This window comes from Macaca thibetana, chromosome 7, assembly GCF_024542745.1.
Source record: "Macaca thibetana thibetana isolate TM-01 chromosome 7, ASM2454274v1, whole genome shotgun sequence".
Taxonomy (NCBI): domain Eukaryota; kingdom Metazoa; phylum Chordata; class Mammalia; order Primates; family Cercopithecidae; genus Macaca; species Macaca thibetana.
The window spans coordinates 4,460,787-4,473,935 of NC_065584.1; the positions used below are offsets into that span (position 1 = coordinate 4,460,787).

General features: G+C 51.3%; 2 protein-coding genes across 6 annotated transcripts in view; one reads left to right on the forward strand and one right to left on the reverse strand.

The window, feature by feature from the left end:
* The window catches only part of LBHD2 (LBH domain containing 2), a 151,720-nt gene that overhangs the window by 70,726 nt on the left and 67,845 nt on the right, over positions 1 to 13,149 (reverse strand). The gene's annotated exons all lie outside the window — the stretch shown is intronic.
* Positions 1 to 13,149, forward strand: part of CDC42BPB (CDC42 binding protein kinase beta) — a 135,733-nt gene that overhangs the window by 38,492 nt on the left and 84,092 nt on the right. For all 5 annotated transcript variants that reach the window (XM_050798354.1, XM_050798356.1, XM_050798353.1 and 2 more), the window contains exon 2: positions 9,717 to 9,808. In XM_050798354.1, coding sequence (XP_050654311.1) covers positions 9,717 to 9,808 — 92 coding nt within the window. The remainder of the gene's footprint in view (positions 1 to 9,716; positions 9,809 to 13,149) is intronic.

The following is a 13,149-nucleotide window of genomic DNA, read 5'->3' on the forward strand; positions in this document are numbered from 1 at the left end:
GGGGGGTTCAGCCTGTGCCCCGTCCACTCTGGCTGCACTCCCTGGTCCCTGGGGCGCTGTTCTGGCCCCTTCTCTGTCTGCAAGGGGACCGGATGCGTAGTGTGTCGGTGTGCCTGGGCCATCGCGCACATCCATACCTTCTCTAGCCTGGCCTCTGGGCCTGGGCCCTCCATGTAGGTCTTGCTGGGCCTTCAGAGGTGCCTCCCCCGCAGCTGCCCCCGCACTCCAGCAGCCGTGTCGGTGCTGCGCCAGGAAGGTGTGGGTCCTGCTATCTCCTGAAGGGTTGGAGCGGTAGCTGGCAGTTACAAGGAGAGGACCTCAGGAGAGAACCATGCTGTGGGTGGAGTTGACGACTCACTTGGGGGGCAAGACGTCTGTCCCTTGTGTCCTCTGCATGTGGCTTGGCCTTTGGGGCCCTGTTCCTTCAGTGGTAAAAGGTATTATTGGTAACGGATAACCTGTCAGACTGTCTCCAATTCCAAATGTATTGATTGGGGCCACAAAGCAGCTGAGGCCCAAACAGGAGTGGCACGGATGAACAGAACCGTCCAGGGGGAGGTGGAGGGCTTCTGCCGGACAGGGGAAAGCAGGACTTCCTGCCTGCCTGCCTCAGGCTTCTGCTCTTGACACTGTCCTCTTTCCTCAGACCCTCCCACCCGGGCACTCCTTCCAGCTGGTCTGATCTTGTTTGATTTCACAGTGATTTTCTGTCAGTTTTAGGCAAAGATCCTCCCTCCGCCTGCAGTTCTTCTTGGCAAAGCTTTTCCTATTTAAAGGGAAATTCCATTTTCCCTTACAGTTTGGATCTCATATTTGTCGGTGGTTACGCTTGATTAATCCATCGTCTTCTAGGGCATCAAGAGAAGTTATTTAGGGGACGGTCTGGGGTAGGAGGAATGAAGAGATTGATTAGGAGAAAATTTCTACTAGGAAAAGTTAAGCTGTCTAAAGGCTAAAGCTTTATTCAGCCTTTTGGATGGAAAATCTCCCAAGATGTTGAATATCCTCATCTTAGGAGGGACACGAACGCTCCATGTAGAGAAGGCCACCCTTTCGTGATGACTCCTCGTGAACGTCAGTTGCCACATGGCATAGACACAGGCAGCTGTGCTGAAGGGGTCCTGTCAGCATGCCAGGTCCGGGCGAGCGGCGGTCAGCCCTGCTTAGAGCCTGGTGAGGAAGACGGGCAGGAAGAGGTGGCTTTGTGCTGGGCGAGGGGTATGGGCTCTGCAGGAGGAGTCTGAGATGATGCCCAGGTGCCGTGGCTGGCGCTGTGGCTGATGGTGTGGGCGATGCAGGGCTTGGTGGGCAGTAGCCTCCCAGTTGCTACAACTTGGAGCCTTGTGAGTGCTGGCTGGTCACCCAGGCCCAGCTTCTGAGCTACAGGGCAGCCGTGTCTCTGGGGCCTTAGCATATTTCAGGGTGGCCAGGTGTGGTAGCCCACGCCTGTAATTCCATCACTTTGGGAGGCCAAGGTGGGAGGATCAGTTGAGCCCAGGAGTTCTAGACCAGCCTGGGCTACAGCGAGACCCCGTCTCCACAAAAAATAAAAGAATTAGCTGGCATGGGAGCATGCCTGTGGTCCCAGCTACTGGGGAGGCCCAGGCAGGAAGATCCCCTGAGTCTGGGAGGTGGAGGCTGCAGTGAGCTGTGATCACTCCATTGCTCTCCAGCCTGGGCGACAGAGCAAAACCCTATCTCAAAAACAAACCAAAAAACCCAATGGGTCGTATCCTCCCTGGAAGCTGTGTCTTTAGTTGCCTCGCAACAGGCTGGTTCTCCCGCTTCTCACCCCTTACCTCTCCCTGCCCCCATGGAAGCTGCTGCGTTTTGTTGCTGGTTCTCCTGCTTCTCACCCCTTACCTCTCCCCGCCCCCATGGAAGCTGGTGGTTTTTGAAAATATAAAACAGCAATAGGATCCTGCAAGAAAAATCAATTTTTTGAGATGGTCTCTTCACCATCTCAGACTCTGTAGCACTAACTACGTGATGTAATTGGATTCCGTTGCCCCAGGCCCTACTCCTTTCCCCACCGCAACCTGCTGCTTTCCTGGCCTCTCCTGCTTTGGTGTGTAGCACCCCATTCGTGAAGCTGCCAGGGCTAGAAACCTAGCGCACATCCTGGAATCTTCTTTCCTCATCCCGTGCCACAGTCCACTCTAATTCCAACACGTATTGATTTGCAATCCTCCTCCATTCCAGGTCCACTGTCCTATTCGTTTTTAGGCCACCATTGTTACCTTAATGGGGTGGTGGTGACTGTATCCAGTGGGCTGCTCCTCTGAGTTTTCCAAATAGCAAGAAATGAACTTCTAAAAGTATTTTTAAAACATTTTTGAAACAGTTTGAAACTTCAGAAAAGTTGCAAATAATAGAAGAAAGAACTGTCCTGCCCCAACTGTTGAACACTTTACCACAGGGATCCCCAACCCCCAGGCCACGGACAGCTCCATGGCCTGTTAGGAACTGGGCTCCAGGGCAGGAGGTGAGAGCATTACCGCCTGAGCTCACGCTCAGCCTCTGGTCAGATCAGCGCAGCGTTAGATTCTCATTGGAGCACGAACTCTATTGTGAACTAACTGTGCATTCAAGGGATCTAGGTTGCATGCTCCTTATGAGAATCCAGTGCCTGATGATCTGAGGTGGGACAGTTTCATCCCAAAATCATCACCTCACCTCCTCCACCGGTCTGTGGAAAAATTGTCTTCCATGAAGGTGGTCCCTGGTGCCAAAAAGGGTGGGACCACTGCTTTAGCGTGTATTTCCTACAGACAGGGATAGTCTACATAACCACAGTGTAACCAACAAAATCAGCAATGTAGCACTGAAACATTGCTGTATCTAACCTTCCGATTCCCCGATTCCACGATTCCACGGAAGCATTGCAGATTTTCTCATACTCTGCTCTGTAGCAGAAGGGTCCGCTGCAGAGCCACACACACCATGACCTTGTTCCTTTCTGTGTGAACAGTTCTGTGTCTTTCCTTGACTTTCATGGCCTTGACACTGCTGAAGGTTTCAGGCTGGTAATTTTGAGACTGTTCTTCAGTTTAGGTTTGCCTGGTGTTTCCTGGCGTTTCCTGGCGTTTGCCTGGCATTGCCTGATGTTTGGCGTTTATCTGGCATTGCCTGGTGTTTGCCTGGTGTTGCCTGACATTTGGCGTTTGCCTGGCATTTCCTGGCGTTGCCTGGCATTTGCCTGGCATTTGCCTGGTGTTTCCTGGCATTTTCTGGCGTTTCCTGGTGGTTGGATTTGTGTTGTGGATCTTTGGCAGGAGAATCACAGAAGTGAGGCTATGTTTTCCCCCTCGTGTCCTGTGGGATGTGTGGTTTCGCCTTGTCACGTAACTGACGCTGGCCACTCTGATTGCTTGATTTCAGGTGGTGTCTGCCTGACTTCACTGTAAAGTCACCATTTTCCCTTCGTAATTGATAGGTATTTTGTTTGGATGTACTTTGAAACTATATAAATATCCCATTTCTCATTAGATTTTTAAATTTTACATATTAATACCAGTGTGGACTCCTGATTTCCTGGTGTTTTTTGTTTTTGTTTTGAGACAAGGTCTCACTGTTGTCTAGCCTGGAGTGCAGTGGTGCAAACACAGCTCACTGCAGCCTCCACCTCCTGGGCTCAAGTGATCCTCTCGCCTCAGCCTTGAGAGTAGCTGGAACCACAGGTGTATGCCACTACACCCTGGTTAATTATTTTATTTTTTGTAGAGATGGAGTCTTGTCATGTTACCCAGGCTGGTCTTGAACTCCTGGGCTCAAGCAGTCCTCTTGCCTCAGCCTCCCTAAGTGCTAGGATTCCAGGCATGAGCCACTGCTCCCAGGCCTGTTTTATTTAATAGATTATAATCTGTGACTGCTTGTGTTTATTTTGAGCATACCCTCACTTCTCAGCACTGGCTGCTGCAGGCTCACCTTGCGGTTTCCTGACCCAGCTCTGGAGTTGCCCAAGGAGCCCTGTCCTATGTTGGAGAATGGGCTTTAGAGACCACATTCTGCACTGGGTGTGCTTGTAGCTGAACTGCTGCTGCTCCCAGGCACTCTCGGTAGACAGAGCTAGGACTCTGTATGTTCACACTCATATATGTCTGCATTTATCCCTGTATCTGTCTGTCTATATGGAAGCTGCGAGTTCATACTGATAACCTCCAATTCTATCCCAGTGCTATATAGTTTATTCTCGTTTTCTTCCTTATCTGTAAGTACTCTCTCTGACAGTGAGGATCCCAGCCCCATCATCCTGAATGTTGTTTATCTGATCAGTCCTCCTGTAGGTAACAGGACCACCACCCTCCCCTCACCTGGTTCCCTCCCCTCACCTGGTTCCCTCCCCTCACCTGGTTCCTCACCACGATGTCCTCCTCACTCTACCCCACACCCCAGCCAAGCCTGAGGAGCTCTGGCCTCCTGCTCCCTGTTGCGCTCTGCCTGAAGCGGGTGCTGGAGGGCGACTGCAAGGCTGGGAGGTGGGAGGACGACTTGCGGCTTCCTGCCCGCTTCTTCCTAGAGTGACACCCTAGCAACACCATCCTGGCAGCGAAGTTCCTTCTGGCAGTCGGCCTCTGGTGCCAGTTTGGAGTTTTCCCCACACCAGCAGAACAGCCTTGCCGCGGTCACCTCAGAGAGCCCAGTGTCAGCTGGCTGCACTCCTTCCAGTCACCGGGGGCCCAGCCTGTGGGGCTGCCTTTGAGCTCAGAGACCCAGTGCCGGCCAGCAGCACCCATCCTCAGGGGTCTGAGTTTTAGCTTTACAGGGCCCTTTGCCCAGGTTTCTAAGTTTTAAAAAGTCCAGCCTCTTCTTTCATTTCCTGATCCTAAGGGCAGAAGGTACTTCCTGCATTTGCCATCTCCGTGGTATTTCCACGTACCCTCTTTACATCTTAGTGACCTAGTTGATGGTTATTGATGTTAAATGCTCTGTCCCCTGCTCTCAGTACCTGTGTGGTTAGCAGGGTGCTCCACCCCTGCGATGCGGCTTTCCTTTCTACTCATAGCTAAAGCGGTCTTAATTATGTTTATTGTTTCTGGTTTTGAAACGGGGTTTTGCTCTTGTTGCCCAGGCTGGAGTGCAGTGGCGAGATCTTGGCTCACTGCAACCTCTGCCTCCTGGGTCCAAGTGTTTCTCCTGCCTCAGCCTACTGAGTAGCTGGGATTATAGCCACATGTCATCACACCCAGGCTAATTATTTTTATACACCAGTACAAAATTGTTACTGTTCTCAGAGCAGTTTGAAAACATTTAGTTTTTTTTTTTTTTTTTTTTTTTTTTTTTTAGACAGAGTCTCGCTCTGTCGCCCAGACTGGAGTGCAGTGGCCGGATCTCAGCTCACTGCAAGCTCCACCTCCTGGGTTCACGCCATTCTCCTGCCTCAGCCTCCCGAGTAGCTGGGACTACAGACGCCCGCCACCTCGCCCGGCTAGGTTTTTGTATTTTTTTAGTAGAGATGGGGTTTCACCGTGTTAGCCAGGATGCTCTCGATCTCCTGACCTTGTGATCCGCCCATCTCGGCCTCCCAAAGTGCTGGGATTACAGGCTTGAGCCACCGCGCCCGGCCTATTTAGTATTTTTGAGAAATGATGTTTTAGGCTTTTCCTTCTGGGCCCTTTTCTCCTTTGCCCGCTGATTTGGGAACTTGCTCCTGCCCGCACGCAGGTCCCCTGCTGCTTTGCTCTTGTGGTTTGCCTCTCCAAGCCTTCACCCCAGGCTTGCCACAAAGTTCCTTCCTCTTCCAGCCTGGCCCCCATCATCCGTGTCCACCCGCTTGAGGGAAATGTGTACACAACTGTTAAACTACATAATTAGCAAAATGTGTTTCATCAAAAGAGCAGAGGGGAGACTTGACAAGGAAGCCCAGGTAACTTGAGAATAATTAATGTGGAAAGAAAAGAGAGGACGTTCCAGGCACAGCCTTGGTGCGAGCTGCTTCCTGCGTCTCATCTGCCTTTGTCTTCACTGTTTTTCGTTTTGTTGGTTTTTTTGAGTGTCACTCTGTCGCCCAGGCTGGAGTGCAGCTTAAGGGTTTTCTTCAGCCTGGCCTTTCTTTCTTTCTTTTTTAATAACTGAGGCCCCGTTTGTTCTGTTCCCTGATCTCTGCTGATGTGCATTTGCTATTCTGGGGGCCATCGTTCCTAACTCACTGTCCCACAGGCCCCAGGAACCTTCTGTGGCTCTTCTGATTGTGGTGAGCGAACCTCAGTAGTGTTGAGCGACTATTAAAGGAGAAAAAACCCGCAAGAATTAGTGAGATTAATAATACGGAACTCAGTCAAAAGCCCAGGAAGTGTCAGATCGCATGTATTTTGGAGCTAATTGTAGCCACTCCTGCAGTGGTAAGAAATAGGACAGAGAGGGCCCTGTGCACTTTGCCCAGTTCCCCCAGAGGCACCTTTAGTAAAACTATAATGATAGAGAATTTGAAAAGCAGCCAGACAGAATAAAACCTAATATAAACCATGTAGATTTGGGCTTGAAGGTGAAAATAGAGACAGGTGCAAGAGATAGTTGACTGCACAGATGCCAGACTGGCAGGATGCGTGGCGGGCACGAGCTGATCTGGAGTCAGACGGTGTGGGCTCCAGTCCTGGCCCTGCCTTGCACTCTGTGTTCCTGGGAAGAGATGACCTGACCTCTCTCTAGGAGCTTCTTGTGGGGGATGTAACCAGTTGCCACAAAGTAGGGGGCTTAAACAACAGATGTTTCTCTCACAGCTCTGGAGGCCAGAAGTCCAGAGTCAGGGAGTCAGCCGGGCCACGTCCCTCACAGGCTCTGGGGAGCCCTCCGTGCCCTCAGCTTCTGGGGCTGCTGGCGATGCTTGGCATTCCTTGTGTGCAGCCTCATCGCTCCCATCTCTGCCTCCATCCCCACATGGCTCTTTCTTTTTTTTTTTTTTTTTTTTTTTTTTGAGACGGAGTCTCACGCTGTTGCCCAGGCTGGAGTGCAGTGGCGCGATCTCGGCTCACTGCAAGCTCCGCCTCCCGGGTTCCCGCCATTCTCCTGCCTCAGCCTCCTGAGTAGCTGGGACTACAGGCGCCCGCCACCGCGCCCGGCTAATTTTTTGTATTTTTAGTAGAGACGGGGTTTCACTGTGGTCTCGATCTCCTTTGTGATCCGCCCGCCTCGGCCTCCCAAAGTGCTGGGATTACAGGCTTGAGCCACCGCGCCCGGCCCCTCCCACATGGCTCTTTTTCCCTCGGTCTCTGTGTCTGATTTCTCTCCTTTTAGAAGGACACCAGTCTTGTGTGGGCGGCAAGCCACCCAGGTGCCGAGGCAAGAGACCGAGGGCACAAGCTGTTCCAGTGTAATAAAATATATAAAGTAAGAATAGTTATACTAGATATAGGTCATAGATATGATTATTTATGAATATCATTAATCATTAGTTTGTAGTAATTACTCTTTATTCCAATATTATAATAATCTTCGCTCTACAATCATAACCTAGGGAAAACCAGGCCATACAGAGATAGGGGCTGAGGGGACATGGTGAGAAGTGACCAGAAGACAAGAGTGTGAGCCTCTGTCACGCCCGGGCAGGGCCACCAGAGGGCTCCTTGGTCTAGCGGTAACCCCAGCATCTGGGAAGATGCCTGTTGCCAAGCGGACCATGGTCTAGCGGCAGCGGCAGTGCCAAGGAAAAACACCCACTACTTAGCAGACCAGGAAAGGGAGTCTCCCTTTCCCCGGGGGAGTTCAGAGAAGACTCCACTCTTCCACCTTGTGGAGGGCTTGACATCAGTCAGACCCGCCCGCAGTTATCCAAGGCCTAACTGTCTCCCTGTGATGCTGTGCTTCAGCGGTCACGCTCCTGGTCCGCCTTCATGTTCCATCCAGTACACCGGGCTCTGCCTTTTAGATAACAGTAGCAAATTAGTGAAAGTACTAAAAGTCTCTGATATGCAGAAATAATGGCGTAAGCTGTCTCTCTCTCCTTTCTTTCTCTGTCTCGGCTGCCAGGCAGGGAAGGGCCCCCTGTCCAGTGGACACGTGACCCACATGACCTTACCTATCACTGGAGATGGCTCACACTCCTTACCCTGCCCCTTTGTCTTGTATCCAGTAAATATCAGCACAGCCTGGCATTCGGGGCCGCTGCCGGCCTCGGCGTCTTGGTGGTAGTGGTGCCCCGGGCCCAGCTGCCTTTCCTTTTATCTCTTTGTCTTGTGTCTTTATTTCTACAATCTTCTCGTCTCCGCACACGAGGAGAAGAACCCACCGACCCTGTGGGGCTGGACCCTACAGTCTTGTTGGACTTAGGGCCCACCCTATTCCAGCAGGTGTCCTTATCTTCACCGGTTACGTCTGTAAGGACCCTGTTTCCAAATGAGGTTACAGTCACAGGTTCTGAGCAGATGTGAGTTTTGCTGGGGACACTGTCCAGCCTGGTCCAGTGCCCGCAGAAACCTGGCTGAGTTTTCTCATCTGTGAAGTGTGGATAATAACAGAATTACTCTCAGAGAGTCCGCGAGAGGAGGCCGGGAAGAGCCGTGTAAAGTGCCTGACTGGTGGATGTTACTGTTACAGACGCCACAGGACCTATCTGGGACTGCCCTGGGTGTCCAGGGAGACCTCCGGCACTTTTAGGACCAGTGTTGGCTTGGAGAATGTCTTGTGTCCTCCAGCTGCCCTGTGGCTCCTACGTGCAGGCAGGTGGAGCTCAGCTGTCACTCACCTCACGCACTTGTGTCCTGCACGTGGGCTACGGGCGCCCATCAGTTGCTCTCTCGGTAGGTGTTCACCTGTTGGCTTTGACCAGGAGACTTTTGTAGTGGTGATGTTTGCTCTGACGGATACTGAAGTACACTATTGCGTGTTGCATAATGATGGGGATACCGTCGGAGAAATGTGTTGTTAGGTGGCTTTTGTCATTGTGCGAACATGACAACAGCACATCACAGACTCAAATGGCAAAACCTACCCTGCACCTAGGCCACTGGCGCAACCTGCTGCTCCTGGATTACATATCTATGCAGGTGCAACAGTTCTGAACGCTGCAGGCAGCTGTGGCACGATGGTTTTTGTGTATCTATTTTTATTTAGTTTTTTGAGATGTAGTCTCGCTTTGTTGCCCAGACTGGAGTGCAGTGGCACAATCTTGGCTCATTGCAACCTCCGGCTCCTTGGTTCAAACAATTCTCTTGTGTCAGCCTCCTGAGTAGCTGAGATTACAGGCGCCCGCCACCACATCTGGCTAATTTTTGTATTTTTAGTAGAGATGAGATTTCACCATGTTGGTCTGGCTGGTCTCGAACTCTTGATCTCAGGTGATCCGCCTGCCTCAGCCTCCTAAGGTGCTGGGATTACAGGCGTGAGCCACCTCGCCTGGCCATATTTGTGTATCTAAACATAGAAAAGATTCCATAAAAGTATAGTAGTATAATCTCACGGGATCACTGTTATGTATGTGGTCCGTTGTCGGCTGAAACAGTGTTACCAAGTGCATGACTGCAGTGGCTGAAACAGTGTTACCAAGTGCATGACTGCAGTGGCTGAAACAGTGTTACCAAGTGCATGACTGCAGTGGCTCAGGATCAACCTCCCTGTCCGTTAGTATAAATGCTCACTTTCCAAAACTTGTCAGGTACGAAATATTTTTAAACATAAACTTTTTTGAAAGTATAACTTAGTGCAATACCCCAATCAATTAAAATTTTATATGGGTATCAACTGATTAGACTAAATTGTTCGTTTTACTGTTTTACTTGTAGCTAAACCATTTACACAGCTGGTGAAAGAAATGCAGCTTCATCGAGAAGACTTTGAAATAATTAAAGTAATTGGAAGAGGTGCTTTTGGTGAGGTAAGATGAACTTCATTTTGTTAACTTTGCCTAAATTGCCAAGACATCAGCAGCTTCCATTTCACCTTTTTATGGACCTGTACATTGGTTTGGGGATGAGGTAATTGGTATCATTTGGAGAGTTTGTTTTTTCCTATCTCTTTTTCTGAGATGAGGTCTCACCATGTTGCCCAGGCTGGCCTTGAACTCCTGGGCTCAAGTGATCTCCCCGCCTCAGCCTTCCGAGGAGCCGGGGAGAAAATCTGAAAGATAGAGTGAAGAGAAAGGAAACTCGAAAGCTTCTGACTAACCTGGGATATTGTTGGGACCAAAAATAGTTTCTTCAGATGTAGTTTTTGTTTTTGTTTCTGAGATGGAGTCTTGCACTGTCACCCAGGCTGGAGTGCAGTGGTGCCATCTCGGCTCACGGCAACCTCTGCCTTCTGGGTTCAAGCTGTCCTCATGCCTCAGCCTCCCGAGTAGCTGGGACTCCAGATGCTGACACCACACCTAGCTAATTTTTGTATTTATTGTGGAGATGAGGTTTTGCCGTGTTGGCCAGGCTGGTCTCGAACTCCTGGCCTCAAGTGAGCCACCCGCCCAGGCCTCCCAAAGTGCTGGGATTACAGGTGTGAGCCACCGCGCCCAGCCTTCTGATATAGTTTCTGAAACTCCGTTTGTTAATTGAATTTTGACCTCTTGGCATTTTCTAAAAAACACAGAGAGGGATAAATAGCAGCTGTTTGCATGCTCTATGCTTGCTTGCCATTGACACACCCAGTGTGGCTCTGGGTCCTGTTGGCTTTGCCTAGGGCAAGAGGACCAGTCATGCGGGTGCAGCTGGAGAGGCTCACCAGGTCCCTTGCATGGGGCTAGGAGCCCTGCCCTGGGAGGCCTGTGGCACGGTGTGGCCTCACTTTCCAGGCCTCTCCACAGACCTGCCTCGGCCTCGCAAGACGGTTCTGGCAAGACCAAGGGAGAGGTCAGGCTCCCTCAGCGGCTGCGGGACCGCCTCAGGTGGTTTGACAGTGAGTCACCAGAAGAGCTTTGCTTCTTAAACTGTGCAGTTCCTTAGCACCTGTGCCGAGGTTTGAGCTAAGCTCTCCTCGGCTGGGGAACTGTGCCAGTTGGTTCATTGAGGAAAAATCAAACAAGAAAACGCCGTGTGTCACATCCCAGCAGCAGGTGTGCTCTGCCCACAGCAAACCTACTGGACACAACTACGAAGCGAGATGGCCTTTGCTGTCGCAGGGCATGCATTTTCCAACGTGCAGACGTGAAAGAAGGCAAATCAGTACTTTAGAGAAATAGCCCCCCTCTTGCAGCACCATCCCTGTGAGTGAGTCTCGCCAGAGGGATAGGGGAGGAGAGCAGTCCCTCCAAGGCTCATCCCAGGGTGACTGGAGCTCCCAGTTTATCTCGTACAGACCCTGGGTCCAGGCCTCACCAGCCAAAGTCAATTTACCACCGGCCAGGGTGGGACAGATTGTTTGTTTGTTTTGTTTGAGACAGGGTCTTGTTCTGTCACCCAGGCTGGAGTGTGCTGGCCTGATCACAGCTCACTGCAGCCTCTGCCACCCAGACTCAGGTGATCCTCCTTCCTCAGCCTCCTGAGCAGCTGTGACAACAGGCATGTGCTACCACGCCTGGCTAGTTTTTTTTATTATTTGTAGAAAAGAGGTGTCACTATGTCACCCAGACTGGTCTTGAACTCCTGGGCTCAAGCAGCTCTCCCGCCCCAGCCTCCCAAGTAGCTGGGGCCACAGGCGTGCACCACCACACCCAGCTAGGTGTTTTCCTTTTTTCTTTTTAGTAGAGACAGGGATCTCGCTGTGTCGCCCAGAATAGTCTCGAACTCCTGGGCTCAAGTGATTCTCCTGCCTCTGCCTTGCAGAGCGCTGGGATTACAGGCATGAGCTGCTGTAGCTGGTTGAGAAAGCCTTTTAAAAATAAAGACGCATTGCATTAAGTGATTCCCTGTCTGCCTGCTACCAAGCATTGAGCTGCGCCAGGCGTGCGGGCTTGGAGGTGAGCAGGGCCCAGGCCACACAGAGCCTGTCAGCCATGGCCAGACTTTCCAGAGTGCAGTTAGGAGGGAGGGAGAGGCACACCAGGGCAGAGACATGACCAAGGGAAATGAAGGAATGAGAGAGAAAATGGTTTTAACAGAATGGTTTACAGTTATTTTTAGTACTCTTTTTTTGCCAAAGAACTTAATGCGAAACTCAGTTTTGTGTGAGTTGCAAAGGAGATAACATTGATCGTTTTTTGAGCTCCTCCTGATTGAAGGGAGCCTGTCCTTCCCACGTGGCCTTTGCTTCTTGGATTCGCTCCTTGGTCTCGTTCCCTTGGAGCCTCAGGGTCCGTATCTGTGCGAGATGGATTTTAGAAATCCCCCGCAGCTGGGGTCGCGTGAGGGTGAAGCGGGGGTGCAGATGCGCGGCTCAGCACCATCTCTGGCGCGCAGAACGTGCCCGGTGAGTGGCAGCTCTCACGGTGACTCTACGATGTGACTGTGTGGTATTTGATGTTAGAAACAGGGAGGTAGATGATGATGCCATTTAAGAACTCTTCAGGCCATGGCTGCCGCAGGCACGGGGACATGCTGGCTGCTTGCCACTGTCACTGCCAGAGAGTAGCTTACAGGAAGTGCTGAGGTGCAGACTTGGGCCTGTGCGTGAGTGACTTACGTAGGGTGGAATGTGCCGGACAGTGGTGCAGACATCTTGACGGGTGTTGGTAGTGATGGAGGAGCTCATTCAAGATTTGGTAGAGACTGAAAAGTCCAAGAGGACTTCCTGAAGGAGGTGGCACTTGAGTTGTGCTTTAAAGAATGTGGCTGGTGGCCACACGCTGAGTGCTGACTGTGCCCCACACTGTGCTGGGCACATTAAATGTCAGGACTCGTGGGTCCTCATAGCTGTCTCAGGAAGCCAGTCCTGCCCTTAACCTCTTGTAGTGGTGGAACCTGAGCCACAGAGAAGTGAATTTGCAAGAGTTAAACTCCAGAGCCCACGTGGCTAGTCCCTGCCTCTGTGAAGAAAAGGTTCTTGGTGCCGGAACTGGCACATGCTAGGCGGGTGGGGGGAGCCACATACAGAAGAGACAGGGTAGGGGTGGGGGCACAGGTAGAAGGCACCGTCAGTGGTGGGGCAGTGGCAGCCGCAGATAGAAGGCGGGGTGGGGGACCAGGGAGTAGGGGCTGTTGAAAACAGACAAGCTTGGGAGGTAATCTTGAGTTTTTAAAAGGTGGGTTTTTTAGGGGGAGGGTTAAAATTTTTTTTTTAAGTTTTTAAAATTTTTTTTGAGACACAGTCTCACTTTGTCACCGAGACTGGAGTGCAGTGGCGCGATCTCAGCTC